At 59.0% G+C, this 14484-nt stretch overlaps 1 protein-coding gene across 1 annotated transcript in view; it reads left to right on the top strand.

Annotated features, from left to right (window-relative positions):
• Nucleotides 1-1888, top strand: part of ATP10A (ATPase phospholipid transporting 10A (putative)) — a gene marked incomplete at its 5' end in the record, with an annotated part of 45991 nt that extends 44103 nt beyond the window's left edge. Inside the window, 2 exons of the mRNA XM_081114805.1 lie at nucleotides 42-229; nucleotides 956-1888. Coding sequence (XP_080970931.1) covers nucleotides 42-229; nucleotides 956-1574 — 807 coding nt within the window. The 3' untranslated portion in view covers nucleotides 1575-1888. The remainder of the gene's footprint in view (nucleotides 1-41; nucleotides 230-955) is intronic.
• Nucleotides 1889-14484: the final 12596 nt, after the last annotated feature.

Here is a 14484-nt window from a genome sequence, read left to right as displayed (position 1 = left end):
AACCCATGGCCCCTCCTCTCTCCTCCCCTCCCCCCCCCCAGACCTGGCTCAACTGGACGGCTTGCGGCTTCAGCGTCCTGTTGTTCTTCACGGTGGCTTTCGTCTACAACAGCTCCTGCGCGACCTGCTACCCTCCGTCCAACCCTTACTGGACGATGCAGACGCTGACGGGCGACCCCCTGTTCTACCTGACCTGTCTCATCGCGCCCATCACAGCCCTGCTGCCCAGGTGGGTGCCCTTCCCCCCCACCTCCCCCCCACCTCCCCCAGTCCTCCCTGAGCTCTGGGGCCATCTTTTATTGTTTATTGGGATTATTATTTTAAATTCTTTATTGTTGAAGGTGTATTTCATGTGTTCCCTTTGCCCCCATGAGCCCCCACCCCCACCCCAGGCCTTCCGCACCCTGCTGTCTGTGTCCGTGGCTTATGCATATATGCACACAAGGTCTGACTGATGTCAGAGAGGGAGGGGGAGAGAGAGAAACATCCGTGATGAGAGAGGATCGTGGACCGGCTGCCTCCTGCACGCCCCACACTGGGGATCGAGCCCGCCACCCGGGCCTGTGCCCCGACCGGGAATCGAACCGGGACCTCCTGGTTCATAGGTCGATGCTCAACCCCTGAGCCACACCGGCTGGGCGTGGGATCATTTTCTTTTTATTGATTTTTAGAGAGAGAGGAGGAGAGAGAAAGATCCATTGGTTGCCTCCCACATGTCCCAACCGGGGATTGAACCTGCAACCTAGGTATGTGCCCTGTCTGGGAATCCAACCTGCAACCTTTTGGCGTCTGGGACGGACGATGCTCCAACCACCTGAGCGCCCCCCCCACCCCCCCCACCCCCACCCCGGCCGGGCCCCCGGAGCGCTGTCCTTGCCGCCTGCCGGCCCCCCAACCCCCCACCCCCGTGCGAGCCCCAGGGCACCGCCGACCGCGTCCCGTGTGCTCCTTGCAGATTGTTCTTCAAAGCTCTGCAGGGGAGCCTGTTCCCCACGCGGCTGCAGCGGGCCCGCCAGCTGGCCAAGAGGTCGTCCCCCCAGAAACCCCGCGCCCCCAGGGACCCTCGGGGACCCCGCCCGGGAGCCCCGAGTCCTGACACCTCAGAACCAAGCCGCCCCGACGCCTCGGCGCCCGCCTCCCAGGACGACACCTCGCCGGGGTCTTGGCCGCCCGGCGCCCCGGAGGCCAGCGAGGAGCCCAGCCCCGTGGACGTGGGCGTGGACGTGAACGTGGACGTGAGCGTGCCCCTGCGGGAGGCCTCCGGCCGCCGGGCCCCAGGCCGCCCCTCCGGGCCCTGGGCTGCGGTTCCAGAAAGGCGTTCCGGGGACTCCAGGGCGAAACCCCCCCGGTCCAGCCGGACAGCCTCGCTCTCGTCCGTCTTCAGCCTCCCCCACCTCGGCTCGCTCGGCTGGATCTCCTCGCTGAGCCTGGTGGGCGGGCTGGGCGGCGTGTGGCAGCTCTCCCGGAGCAGTCTCCACGGGGACAAGCGGGAGGCCGAGTTCCTGCCGGGCCCCCCGCCGCCGCCGGACGGGGACCTGTGTGGCTTAGGCCAGCGGGCCGCCGACTGCTTCTAGGGCCCCGCCTGGCCCTGGGCTGCAGGTGGCCGTGGGGGCCGGACGGGGGGAGGGAAAGAGGGAGGGGCAGCGACAACCTCCCCCTGACCCTTTTTTTTATGTATAACAGAGATGTTCATATTATTTATGTTTATTGTTTGCACAGAAGAGGTCTAGGAAGATGTATTTTATATGCGTCCCAGGCTCGCGCCGGGAACCAGAGGTACCCAGAGAACCGAGGAAAAGTTTATTTTTTAAGAGCCCCAAGTAAGAGCCCGTTGAGGGAGCCAGAAGTCCGAGCGTTAAGGTAGATAAAAGTTTTCACGAAGAGCGACCCTCGGTGTACGTCCGTCTCATTTCGTACGAAGACGCGGTGTGGTTCCGCAGGCGTGGCCCTGGTGGCTTCCACCACGTGTGACTGTGCGTGTGCGTGCGTGTGTGTGTGTGTGTGTGTGTGTGCATGCGTGCGAGAGCGGTGATCCCGGGCGGGCGTGGACGGCAGGGAGGGGAGGTGACGGGGCCAGGATGCGACCCCGGTGGCCGGTCCCCCACGGTCTGTCTGCGATTCCCACAGCTCAACCCTGAGCCACGCCGGCCGAGCCCAGTATATATTTTCTTCTTTAAAAATATATTTTTATTGATTTCAGCGAGGAAGGGAGACGGGGAGAGAGAGAAACATCCATGCTGAGAGAGAATCACGGACCGGCGGCCTCCCGCACGCCCCCCACTGGGGACGGAGCCCACCACCCGGGCCTGTGCCTGGACCGGGAATCGAACCGGGATCTCCTGGTTCCTAGGTCGATGCTCAGCGGCCAGGCGCTGGGAGGGGACCCTGTCTCCTTGCACACCGGGGGGAGCCCTGGGCCGCCGACAGGCAGAGCGAAGGCCCAGGAGGACTGATGTCGCGGGGGCCGGGGCCAGAGTACCAGACGACGGCTATGTCTTCCGGCTGCGGGCTTTGTGCATGAGACACTCAGAGGCTGGTGGCGGGAGCCAGGGAGCCAGCCACCGCGTCGTCGGAGCTTGGCAGAGACTCAGAGGCAGGCCCGGGGGGGGAGAAGGCTTTAAAACAGACAGAAAGGAGCCGGCCGGCCGGCGCGGCTCCGTGGCTGAGCGTCGACCTATGAACCGGGAGGTCACGGTTCGATTCCTGGTCAGGGCGCACGCCCGGGTTTTGGGCTCCGTTCCCAGTGGGGGGCGTGCAGGAGGCGGCCCATCAGTGATTCCCTCGTCGTTGATGTTTCTCTCTCTCTCTCTCCTCTCTCTCCCCTCCTCTGCAATACTGCAGAGACGACTTGGGGACAAGCCGGTAGATGATTGGGGTGAAGGGACAGACGAGGGTCCCCCGTCGCCTGCGTGTCAGGGCCGAGCAGGAGAGCGGGTGGACGCGTCCTGGCGCCGTTTGCAGCCCGAGGGCCCCGGGAAGCCGTGAGGCGGAGTGAGACTCCCTCCCGGGTTTCACTGGACCAGCCCTGGCGCACAGCCCGGGGCCTGGAGACGGGCCACCGCTGGTGAGACAGCAAGCCGGCAGACGCAGAGCCGGGCATCGCTCCACCCCAGCGCACCGGCCCAGGAAGCAGGAATCTGCAGCAGGGAGATGGGGAGGGCGATGATAGATAGATAGATAGATAGATAGATAGATAGATAGATGATAGATAGATAGATTATAGATTACAGATACATGATAGGAAGATAGATGATAGGCAGATAGATAGCCAGGTAGATGATAAATAGGTAAATAATAGATAGATACATAGATAGATAGATACATAGATAGATTATAGATTACAGATACATGATAGGAAGATAGATGATAGGCAGGTAGATGATAAATAGGTAAATGATAGGTAGATAGATAGATAGATAGATAGATAGATATAGGTACACGCTAGGAAGATAGATGATAGGCAGATAGATAGGTAGATGATAAATAGGTAAATGATAGGTAGATAGGTGATAGATACATAGATAGATAAATGATAAATACATGATAGGTAGATGATAGATGATAAGTAGACATGTGATATAGGTAGACAAATAGCCAGATAGGTGATAAACGGGCAAATGATAGATAGATGATAGATAAATTATAGATGCATGATAGGTAGATAGATGACTGATAGATAAGCATATAGACAGACAAGATAGACGGATGGCAAATAGATAAACGGAAAGATGACACATAAATGATTCCCCCTCGTCACTGGCGTTCCTCCCTCTGCAATCCATACAAACATGTGAGGTAGAGGCTTCCGAAGGGGAGGGAGGCGCCTGGGTTTCTGTGAGGACAGCGTCCACGGCCCGAGTGTGGAGCAGGCCAGTGCGAAACCCCAAGTGACCCCGCGGCCTCGCCTCCGTGACGGGGATGGTCCCCCAGCACCTGCTGAGCTTCGTCAAAACTGTCCTCTCCCCCCCCTCTCTCTCTTAATATGTTTTTATTGCTTTCAGAGAGGAAGGGAGAGGGAGGGAGAGAGAGAGACATCCATGAGGAGAGAGAATCGTGGACCAGCTGCCTCCCGCACGCCCCCCACTGGGGATCGAGCCCGCAACCCGGGCCTGTGCCCCGACCGGGACTCGAACCCTGACCTCCCGGTTCCCAGGTTGATGCTCGGCCCCTGAGCCACGCCGGCTGGACAGAACCACCGGGTCTCTGTGCAGCCAGCTGGGGCTCCCCCTCCCCCAGCCCCCGGCCCAGGAGCCGAGCCGGTTTCCACGGGGAGGACTGTGGGCCCCCCGCCCCCCCCTCCTGCCCGGCCGGGCGCTCTTTTGTGCAGGTGGAAAGGGGCCTCCTCCTCGCCACTTCTCTCGGACGCCTTTATTTTTTTTTCCAGAGGAAGGAAACAAACAGATAGGACGCCATGGGCGCGGGCGGGCGGGAGGCCAGAGGTCAGCCTTTGATGGAGCCGATTTCAAATAGCTTCCGAAAATAGCAGCCCGGGGAGCGCATCGGGGCTTCCGCGGGTCATGTGTGCTCGGGAGCCAATTTTAAATCCTGTAACCGCCGGCCAGCGCCAGCGGGGAGAGACCACCCTTCCCTTTCCCCCAGAGCCGCGGTCGGCGAACTGCAGCTCGCGAGCCACAGGCGGCTCTTGGGCCCCGTGAGTGTGGCTCTAGCTAAGCCTTCGGAGGACCCTCATTACGTGAATACCAATGGACCTACCTGTATAGTTTAAGTTTAAAAAATGTGGCTCTCAAAGGAAATTTCGATCGTTGTCCTGTTGATATTGGGCTCTGTTGGCTGAGGAGGTTGCCGACCACTGGTCCAGAGGCACCCAACACACCACGGGTTTGTTGTTGGGGTGTGTGTGAGCGTGTGAGCGTGTGTGTGTGAGAGCGTGTGTGTGAGCGTATGTGTGCGCGTGTTGTCGTCCTGTGCCCGGGAGGGAATGTGTTTATTCCTGAAACCTCGGGCAGGCCTGGCAGCCCGGGAGGCCCTGCAGCGAGGATGCGCGGAGACGGGACCCTGGACTCACGTCGTGTGCGGCTTGTTTCCTCTGAAAAATGGGAACCGTGGACCCCACTCCCGGTCACAGCCGCCGGCACGTCCATCAGCCCAGGCCGACCGGGAGCCCCAAGGGCCCGCTGGCGCACACACGTGTGCACACACACACACAGAGAGACACAGGCACGGGCACACATGCACACAGACACACGCACACACAGACACATGTGTGCACACACGCAGACAGACACGCACACAGACACACATGCACACAGACACATGCACACAGACACACGTGCGCGTGCGCGCAGACACACACACGCACGCAGAGACACACGCAGATACAGACACACACGCACACAGACACACACGCACACAGACACACACAGACACAGACAGACACACACACAGACACACACACAGACACAGACAATTAAGAGCCGCACATGAGCCCTAGCCCCGTGGTTCCCAATGTGGGGCAGTTTGATCTTTTGGGGGGGGAGGGGGACCAATTCGAGAACGCGTTGTTAACCGTGAATTTTTTTTGTTGCATTTCTCATGGTTCTGGGGGCCGTGGAGACCCCAGAAAATCGTGCCCCCTGGGGGCTCACAGAGCCGCAGGGGAGTAGGCCGGGCTGGGAGGAGAAAGTGGGTGTGAGGCTAGACTGGGTATGGCAGTGGTTTTGTTTTTTAATCTATTTTTATTGATGTCAGAGAGGAAGGGAGAGGGAGAGGCAGAGAGAGAGAGGGAACCATCGAAACTGCGTGTAGGGTCCCCCCTCGTCAGAGAAATCTCCCTCGAGGCCTGAAAGCGCTTGGAACCTCTGGAGCCTCGCCAGTCAGGGTGCAAGTCTGTTATTGTTGTTGTTTTTAATTATTATTATTGATTTCGAAGAGAGGGAGGGAGACGGAGAGATAGAAACGTTCGAGGGGAGAGAGAATCGTGGATCGGCCGCCTCCTGCACGCCCCCCACCGGGGACCGAGCCCCCAACCCGGGCCCTGGACCGCGATTGATCGCGCCCGCCCGGGGCCCCGCAGTCCGCAGGCCGGCGCCCTACCCACTGCGCCCCACCGGCCAGGGCGACAGCCCCCTGTGGTTCCGCCCGCCGCGTCCTTCCTTCCTCACGTGCCCAGAACGACGCCTCCTCTCATTACATCCCCCCTCGCTCTCCTGTCATTCTTGGCGGGGAGCCCTGCCGGCCGCAGACTGTCGGCGCGCCCGTCACCGGAGACGGTTTCATCTCGTCCCGGGCCCCTCAGAGGCTTCTCCGCGGGCTGTGCGCATCCGGGATGACAGGCCTCTCCCTGCAGAACCCCAAGATGTTGTGACACCTCCTTCTGGCCTCGCCGGCTTCTAATGAGAAACCTGCCGCCGTGGGCGCGGGGCCGTCCCCGCGGGCGGGATGTCATTTCTCCGCCGCCGCCTTTTAAATAAAATTTTTATTGTTTTCTATCTCCTTCCCTTTTTGTGTGTGTGTGTGGCTGTTTGCGTCTTGATGCGGCGCGCTTCGAGTTCATTTTTATTTATTTGTCTGAATTCCCCCGGCTTCTTGAATCTGCAAGTCATGTTGCTTCTCAGATCTTGGAAGTTTTCGACCATTATTTCTTTTTAAAAAATAAAATAAAATAAAATAAAATAAAATAAAAATATATATATATATATATATATATATATATATATATATACACACATTTGCGCCCAAGCCGGTTTGGCCCAGTGGATAGAGCGTCGGCCTGTGGACTGAAGGGTCCTGGGTTTGATTCCGGTCAAGGGCACCTGCCAGGTTGCAGGCTCGATCCCCCGTGGGGGACGTGCAGGAGGCAGCCGATCGGTGATTCTCTCTCATCATGGATGTTTCTCTGTCCCTCCCCGCCCTCTCCCATCCTCTCTGAAACCAATAAAAAATATATATTTAATAAAAAAACAAAATTGAGCCCTAACCGGATTGGCTCAGTGGATAGAGCGTCGGCCTGCGGACTGAAGGGTCCCAGGTTCGATTCTGGTCAAGGGCATTCAAAGGAAAAAAGTAAATAAATAATAAATAAATAAAATTACTTCTTAAAAATATATGTTTTAAAAATTGATTTCCGGGAGGAAGGGGAAGAGAAAGCGAAGCCTCCATGAGGAGAGAGGGTCAGGGGTGGGCTTCCTCCTGCTCGCCCCCCACTGGGCGTCCCCGGCCATGGACCCTGGCTGGGAATGGGCCTCCTGGTCGACCCTCAACCACTGAGCCACACAGGCCAGGCAGGTCTTGTCTTATAGCCCCTGAGGTTCCTGAAACTCTGTTCCCTCCCCCTCTCCCTCCTCCTCCTCCTCCTTCCTCTAATCGTTTTCTCTCTTTTTCTCATGTTGGGCAGTCGCGACACCGGCTCTGAGAGCAGACAGGCGGGGGGCGGGGGGCGTGGGGGGGCTCCCTCACGCCACGGATTGTGTTATGTGCCTGCCACGCGGGCTCGTTTATAATTGCCTCGTTGCAGACTGGATCCGGAGGAATCGTACAACTTGCAAACAAGGCCGCGCGCACGGAGGCGAGCAGGTGGAGCCGGCGGAGCGCGGAGGGGGGCCGCCTGTAGAATTGCTGGAAGCAGACCCGAGCCTCCCCCCGCCCCCCGCCCCCCGCCCCCCCCCCCAATTCCACTCCGCACAAAGGGACGAGGCTGGGCTGGCCGCCTCGCTCTGAGGTTCACACTTCACAAGCCGTGTCCACGCCTTTTTGTTGTTGTTGTTAATCCTCGCCCTGGGGTATTTTTCCATTGATTTTCTTTTTCTCTTTTTCTTGTTGTTTATTATTATTATTTTATTGCTTTCCGAGAGGAAGGGAGAGGGAGAGGGAGAGAGAAACATCCATGATGAGAGAGAATCATGGATCGGCTGCCTGTTGCATGCCCCCTACTGGGGATCGAGCCCACCACCCGGGCATGTGCCCCTTGATCAGAATCGAACCCGGGACCCTTCCGTCCGCAGGCTGACGCTCTATCCATTGAGCCACACCGGCCAGGGTTTCCATTGATTTTTTTTTTTTTTTTTAGAGAGAGAGATTGGAAGGGAGAGGGAGAGACAGAGAGACATCCACCGGTTACCTCCTCCCACACGTGCCCTGACCAGGGCCGGGGATGGGCCCTGCAACCCAGGTACGGGCCCTTGACCGGAATCGAACCCGGGGCCCTTCCGTCCGCAGGCCGACGCTCTGGCCACTGAGCCACACCGGCCAGGGCCCTTGTGTCCACTCTTAGAGGGAGCGAGTGAGCGTCAGCCACACGGGCCAGCAGGCATCCATCCGCGAGGAAGCACGGCCCGCCCTCGACTGTTTCACCAGAAACCCAGGGTGCAGACCCCGGCCCCCGCCCCCAGCGACACCCCCTCCCGCCCAGGCTGGGGCCGGCCAGGCTGGGGGGTTCGCAGCTGGACCTCACGGTCAACGGCTTCCATTGTCCCATGTACCACCCCCCCCCACGGGCAGCAAATATTTACTGCGGGCCCCAGTTCTGCTTAATTATCTCCTCCTACAAGTGCAGCTCGGGCTCGACAAGCCGCGGAGAAGGCAAGCTAATCGCGGGCATCTGCTCGTTAGCATCCGCGGCCTGTAATTACTGGGGAGGCGGGCAGCTGGGCCCGCCCGGCAGGTGCGCCCCCCGCCCGCCCGCCGCCCGCCCCGAGGATGCTCTGAGGCTGAGGGAGAGGGAGGCAGGGAAGGGGGGGGGGCGTGTGGCTCCCGGGCAGGGGTCCACGCGGAGCTGACCCTGGGCCCGGGGCAACGCCGAGGTCACCCAGGTCGGCCTGACGCTGGAAGAAGCCCTGTCCAGTGCCCCATAAGGGTGAGGGAGAAAGAAATAGCTCCCCCATCCTCCCCTCCGTACACACACACACACACACCTCCCCCCACCCGGACGTCGTCTCATTTCTCATGCGACCTACACAGGAAACCGTGTTCAACGCCCCCCCCTCCCTGGGCCCCTCTCTTCGACAGTGCAGACTGGGATTCATCTGTTAACCCCTCCAACTCTACCTCTTCGGATTTATATACTGGTTGGTGAGAGAGAGAGAGAGAGAGAGAGAGAGAGAGAGAGAGAGAGAGAGAGAGAGAGGGAGGGAGGGGAGGGGAGGGTGTGGAGGTCCAGACAGAGAGAGGCATCGAGTGGTTGTTCCACTTATTGGTGCATTCATCGGCGGATTCTCTTTGTTTGAAATATATGTCTGTTGATGTCAGAGAGGAAGGGAGAGAGAGAGAGAAGAAAAAACACATCCGTGATGAGAGAGAATCATGGACCGGCTGCCTCCTGCACGCCCCCCACTGGGGATGGAGCCCGCCACCCGGGCCTGTGCCCTTGACCGGGAATCGAGCTGTGACCTCCTGGTTCACAGGTTGACGCTCAACCACCGAGTCCACGAATACGTCAGTGCCCGCTCCAGTTGGCATCTGGGCAAGTGAGCCCTTGGATTTCGAAGAACTTGGAGCGGAGTCCAGGCGGACTTTCTGGGACTGGCATCCTCCATCCCCACACACTCCCAGGAGAGGGAGGGCTAACAGGCTGGTGGCCGCAGCACAGTAGGAGGGGACGCGGGGCCGGCCAGCCAGCCAGCCAGGCGGTCACCCGGCTCACTTCCAAGCTCGAGGGACTCGCTCACCACCCCCGGGGCTGTCAGAGTGAGCCAGCCAGGCCCTGGCCTCCCTCCCCGGGGCTCCCCAGTCCCAGTGCCCCGTCTGCCCGTCCGTCCATCCGTCCGTCCAGCAGGGGCTGGCGGATGCCAATGCGCTGGGTCTAAAACCACGGACGCTCGGGGGTCCGAGAACGGGTCGGGGGTTTTATTTCCACCTGAGAAACGGTTGTTCAAGCCAAGCACATTTCTGCGGGAAAAGAAAAAAAAAAAAGGCTCTGCAAAGGGTCCGTTCTCTGCTTAGCAACCGCCGGCTATAAATAAAAGTGGCCCCGTGTTTGCTGTGTTATGATTAATGGCTCGGCGCGCGCGGGCACAGGCGCTGGCCTCGCTGGCATCCTGGGCCCTCGTGCGCAGCGGGCCCGGAACATTCCGTGACCTTTCTCCGAAGGCGGAGTGGGTGCCAAGCAAAACAGACCCCAGGGGCGGCGTGCTGGCACTGGGCTGCTGTCCCCGACGGACGCCGCGCTTGTCCCCCAACCCAGGGGACAGGTGCTCAGGTGCACGACCCCCCCCCCCCCGGGCCCTTTGCTCTGAGAGAGAGAGAGAGAGAGAGAGAGAGAGAGAGAGAGGCCTTGTTCTCCCCATTCTGCCCCCCACAGCAGACGAGGCTGCCCACCTCTCTCCTTCCCCTGAGAAAGGGTTCCATCTAAGACAGGAACTGTGCCGGGCGCACCCCAAACGGCGGTCACGTCGGACGTATGGTCTCAGGGCGTCTTTACGGCCTCGGGGCTGCTGAGAACAAAACCCTGGGGGTCTCCAGCCCGGCCGGCCGGCGTGGCTCAGTGCTCGAGCGCCGACCTAGGAACCAGGAGGTTTGGTTCCCCGGGCAGGGCACGTGCCCCGGTTGTGGGCCCCAGCCCCAGGAGGGGGTGTGCAGGAGGCGGCCGATCGATGTCTCCCTCTCCCTTCCTCTCTGAAATCAATAAAAATGTATTTTTTTCTTTAAACCAACAAAAAGCCTGGCGGTATCGCCGGAGGATTATGAGCACCTCACGGGGCAGCTGGCATTATCTTCGCGCCCCGTGGGTGCCCGCCAACGCTGATTAAACACCAGCAGCGCGGCCTTAGGTGCCTCCGGGTGGCGGAGCAGCCTCCCTGCCCAGCAGTCACGATCTGGTAACCATGGGGACGGGCTGGGGATGGAGGTGGGGATTGCATCCATCCGCTCGCCTGTCTCCCTGGCCACATGGGGGGCCCTGCTGCTCGGAGGCAGGCCCCGATGAAGGGCTCGTCCCCGCCCGTCTGTGGGTGCTGCGAACTCACATTCAAATAAAGGGTGATGTGGGCACGGCCTCCAGGGACACGGAGCCTAAAACAGGACCGAAAATAATAATAATAATAATAATAATAATAATAATAATAAAAGAATCCTCCCTCGAAGGATTCAGGAGGCGAACCGTCTCCATTACAAGAGTCATGAGCCTTCGAGACGGTTTTCTGCGTAGCTCAGGGGTTTTGTGAGAGAGAGAGAGAGAGGTGACCCACGGGAAACAGGCAGGCACACGCGTGTGCGTGCGTGCGTTCAACGGGCCCCCACGGAGCGCCTGCCTCGGGCCTCGCACTGGGCGTGAGAGCACAGACGCCCGGTTCCACGAGCGATACTCTCATGGCACCCCCCCACCCCCCCAACCCCGTGTTGTTTGTCCAACGAATCCTCCAAAAGTAATTCTTTCTCTTTTTTGCTCACTCAGAACACACACACACACACACACACACACACACCAGCACCTTTTTATCTCCAGGAAAATCAGGTCCCCACCTGCCTCAGCCCACACCTGACCTCCCAGCCCCCTTAGGCAATACGACACTTGCTTTTAGTTTGAGCTCTTACTTTCCGAGGCCTGCAGATGCTGTGTCATTTATGTCTTACCTCTCAAAAAAAAAAGAAGTCTGAAGACCCTTGAGGGTTAGGTTTTCAGCTCCTTTTTTTAAAATTGGATTTGAGAGAGAGAGAGGAAGGGAGCGAGACAGAGAGAGAGGGGGAAGGGGATGTGTTGTTCCATGTATCGACGCATTCCCTGGTGGGTTCTCTTTTTTTTTCTTTTTTTAATATGTTTTTATTGATTTCGGAGAGAGAGGGAGATAGAAACATCCGTGAGAGAGAGAGAGAGAGACACGAATCACAGGTTGATCCCCCTCGTACGTGCCCTGACTGGGGATCGAACCTGCCACCTTCGTGTGTCGGGGGGCCCACGGCTCTTTCTGGAGGCCCCTGTCCCATGCACGGGTGCCAGTCCATTGTTTTTCACGGGGTCTCACGGTACGGCTTACACTGTGAAATGTGTGGGTGTCCCGTGTAAAGCCCGTCTCCTTACCTATACAGTCTTCCTTTAAAGGGATGAACAATATCATTCTTTTCCAGAACAAAAAGGAGAAAAGGACCATGTGATAAGGCCCTTATGGAAAAAAAAATACCTTGGATAAGCTGTCTTGATTTAGAATCAGAAGAGAGGGGGAAAAAAAAAAAAAAAAAAAGGCGTTTTCTATTTTGTATGTGAGCAGCGCCACCTGGTGGTGAGCCCACAGAGGCGTTTCTTCCCGCAGGATCTGGGGTGAATGCCTTTGAGCCTCTTTTCATCCCGGCCTTCTGGCCCCGGGGGCACCCCCAAAAGGCCCCCCCCCAGGATAGAAATTCATACCTGATGCCCCTATGAGTGCTATCCTGCAGCCTCACACAGTGGAGGGGCACGTGGCTTGTTTTATTTTAATGTTTACCGAATGTATCGGGGTGACATTGGTGAATAAATCCTATAGGGAGGTGTCAAGGGTGCAATTCGGGAATTCACCTTCGGGCTATGCGTGCTCACCGCCCACGGTCAGGCCTCCTTCCCTCACCATTGGCTCCCCCTTTTCCTGCTCCTGCCTCCCCGATCCCTTCCCTCCGCTATGCACCCTGCTGTCGTCTCTGCCCAGGAGTTGTTTTGCGTGTGCGTGTGTGTGCTTGAGTGTGTGTGCATGTGTGTGTGCATGTGCGTGTGCGTGTGTGTGCGTGTTACTTAATCTGCCACCTTTCCCCCCATCCCTCCACCCCCGCCCCCTCCTCCGTATCTACGCGTCTGTCTCTACCTTGTTCGTTTATGTTGCCCGTTCCATTCCGCGTGTGAGTGAGACCATGTGATCACAGGGCACACATGATCTCAGCCTGGCTCCTGCCACTCGGCAGCACAGCCTCCGGCTCCATCCAGGCCGCCGCCACCAAGGATAAGAGGCTCTTCTCCTTTTTATGGTATTTTTACATTTTTGACGGCCGTGTAGTATTCCCCATGCAGTTGCATAAGACGGTGCGTTGGCGCCTCCTGTAGCAGGTCCGTCCGTCGCCTGGCTTCGCGGGGGTAGATGCCTGCTTCGTGTCCCCGGGGTGGGTGCTGAGGGGCGCCCGCCTCCTCCCAGTCCAGTGACCCCCGGTTAGTTTTGCCCCCCCACCCCGATCCCCGTCTGGCTGGCCTGGCTGCTCCCCCCGATGCCAAGCCGTGCCCTGTGGCTCGCTCTCCTGGCATCAGACGTCAGAACTGTTGTGTGAAAATAGGGACTCCCGGCCCGGCCACCGGCATGGCTCCGTGGCTGAGCGTCCACCTAGGAACCAGGAGGTCACGGTTCCATCCCCGGTCAGGGCACAGGCCCGGGCTGTGGGCTCCATCCCCAGGGTGGGGCGTGCAGGAGGCGGCGGATCCAGGATGTTGCTCTGTTATCGATGTTTCTGTCTCTCTATCCCTCTCCCTTCCTCTCTCTCTCTCTCTCTCTCTCTCTCAAAAAACAAAAAACAAAAAACACAACACACACACAATAAAAACATTTTTTAAAATGTGGTTAAGAATAAAATTAAAGTATTATTTTTCTTTCCATTTGTACATGCCATTTTATTATTATTAATATTGTTAATCCTCAGCTGAGGATATGGTTATTGATTTTAGAGGGGAAGAGGAGAGAGGGAGAGAGAGAGAGAGAGAGAGAGAGAGAGAGAGAGAGAGAGAGAGAGCTTGATTTCTTAGCTCTCTCTCTCCGTAAGATGGACTCCTGGGGGCTGACCTCATGGTCTGGCACAAGCTGAATGGGTCCCCTTAGATGGAGACAGAAATCTGCCTTCCCCCCCCCGCCCAAAAAAACAAACAAACAGAAAACGACCCAAAATTGCCAATGTTACAGACAGCAAAAACTGGGGGGGGGGGGGGGGGGATAATCACAGAGCCACGAATTCACTACTTCTTTTATTTTTTTAATAATTGACTTTAGAGAGAGGGGGGGTAACATTGATGTGAGAGAGAAACGTCCGTCCGGGGGCTCGAACCCCCAGCCTGGGGAACGCTCCAACCAGCGGACCCAGCGCGGGCGTCGCCCCCCGGAGGTGGGGCCCTAGCTCGTCCCGGCGGAGATGGCACATAAGGCCGAAGCCCGGGCGGCGGGCAAACGACAGAAACGCCGATGCGGGGTCCCGGGGGCGGCGGGGGGCTGAGCCGGGGGCGGCGGGGGGCTGAGCCGGGGGCGGCGGGGGGCCGAGCCGGGGGCCGGGGCCAGCGCGGTGCTGCCGGTGGCGCCCTCTGCTGGTCGGCGCGCGCCAGCATCCCGCCGCCGGCTCCCCGCGCGCCGCAGGGAAGGGGCGGGCGCGGGCCGCTGTTGCCAGGGCGTCCTTCCGCCGCCTCCTCCTTCCCCGCGGGCCCTGCCTCCCTCCCGCCCGCCCGCCCCGGCCATCTGCCCGCGGGCGGCGGCGGCGGAGACAAAAGCCTGCTCGGGGGGCGGGCCGCACCCCGCCGCGCGCTTGCAGTGCCGCCGCCGCCCGCGGGGGCGCTCTCGCCCCGCGCAAAGAGGCTGCCGGCCCCGCCGCGCGCGCGCC

This window comes from Myotis nattereri (genome assembly GCF_964212035.1).
Source record: "Myotis nattereri genome assembly, chromosome: 21".
Taxonomy (NCBI): domain Eukaryota; kingdom Metazoa; phylum Chordata; class Mammalia; order Chiroptera; family Vespertilionidae; genus Myotis; species Myotis nattereri.
This window is presented reverse-complemented; position numbering and strand designations above follow the sequence as displayed.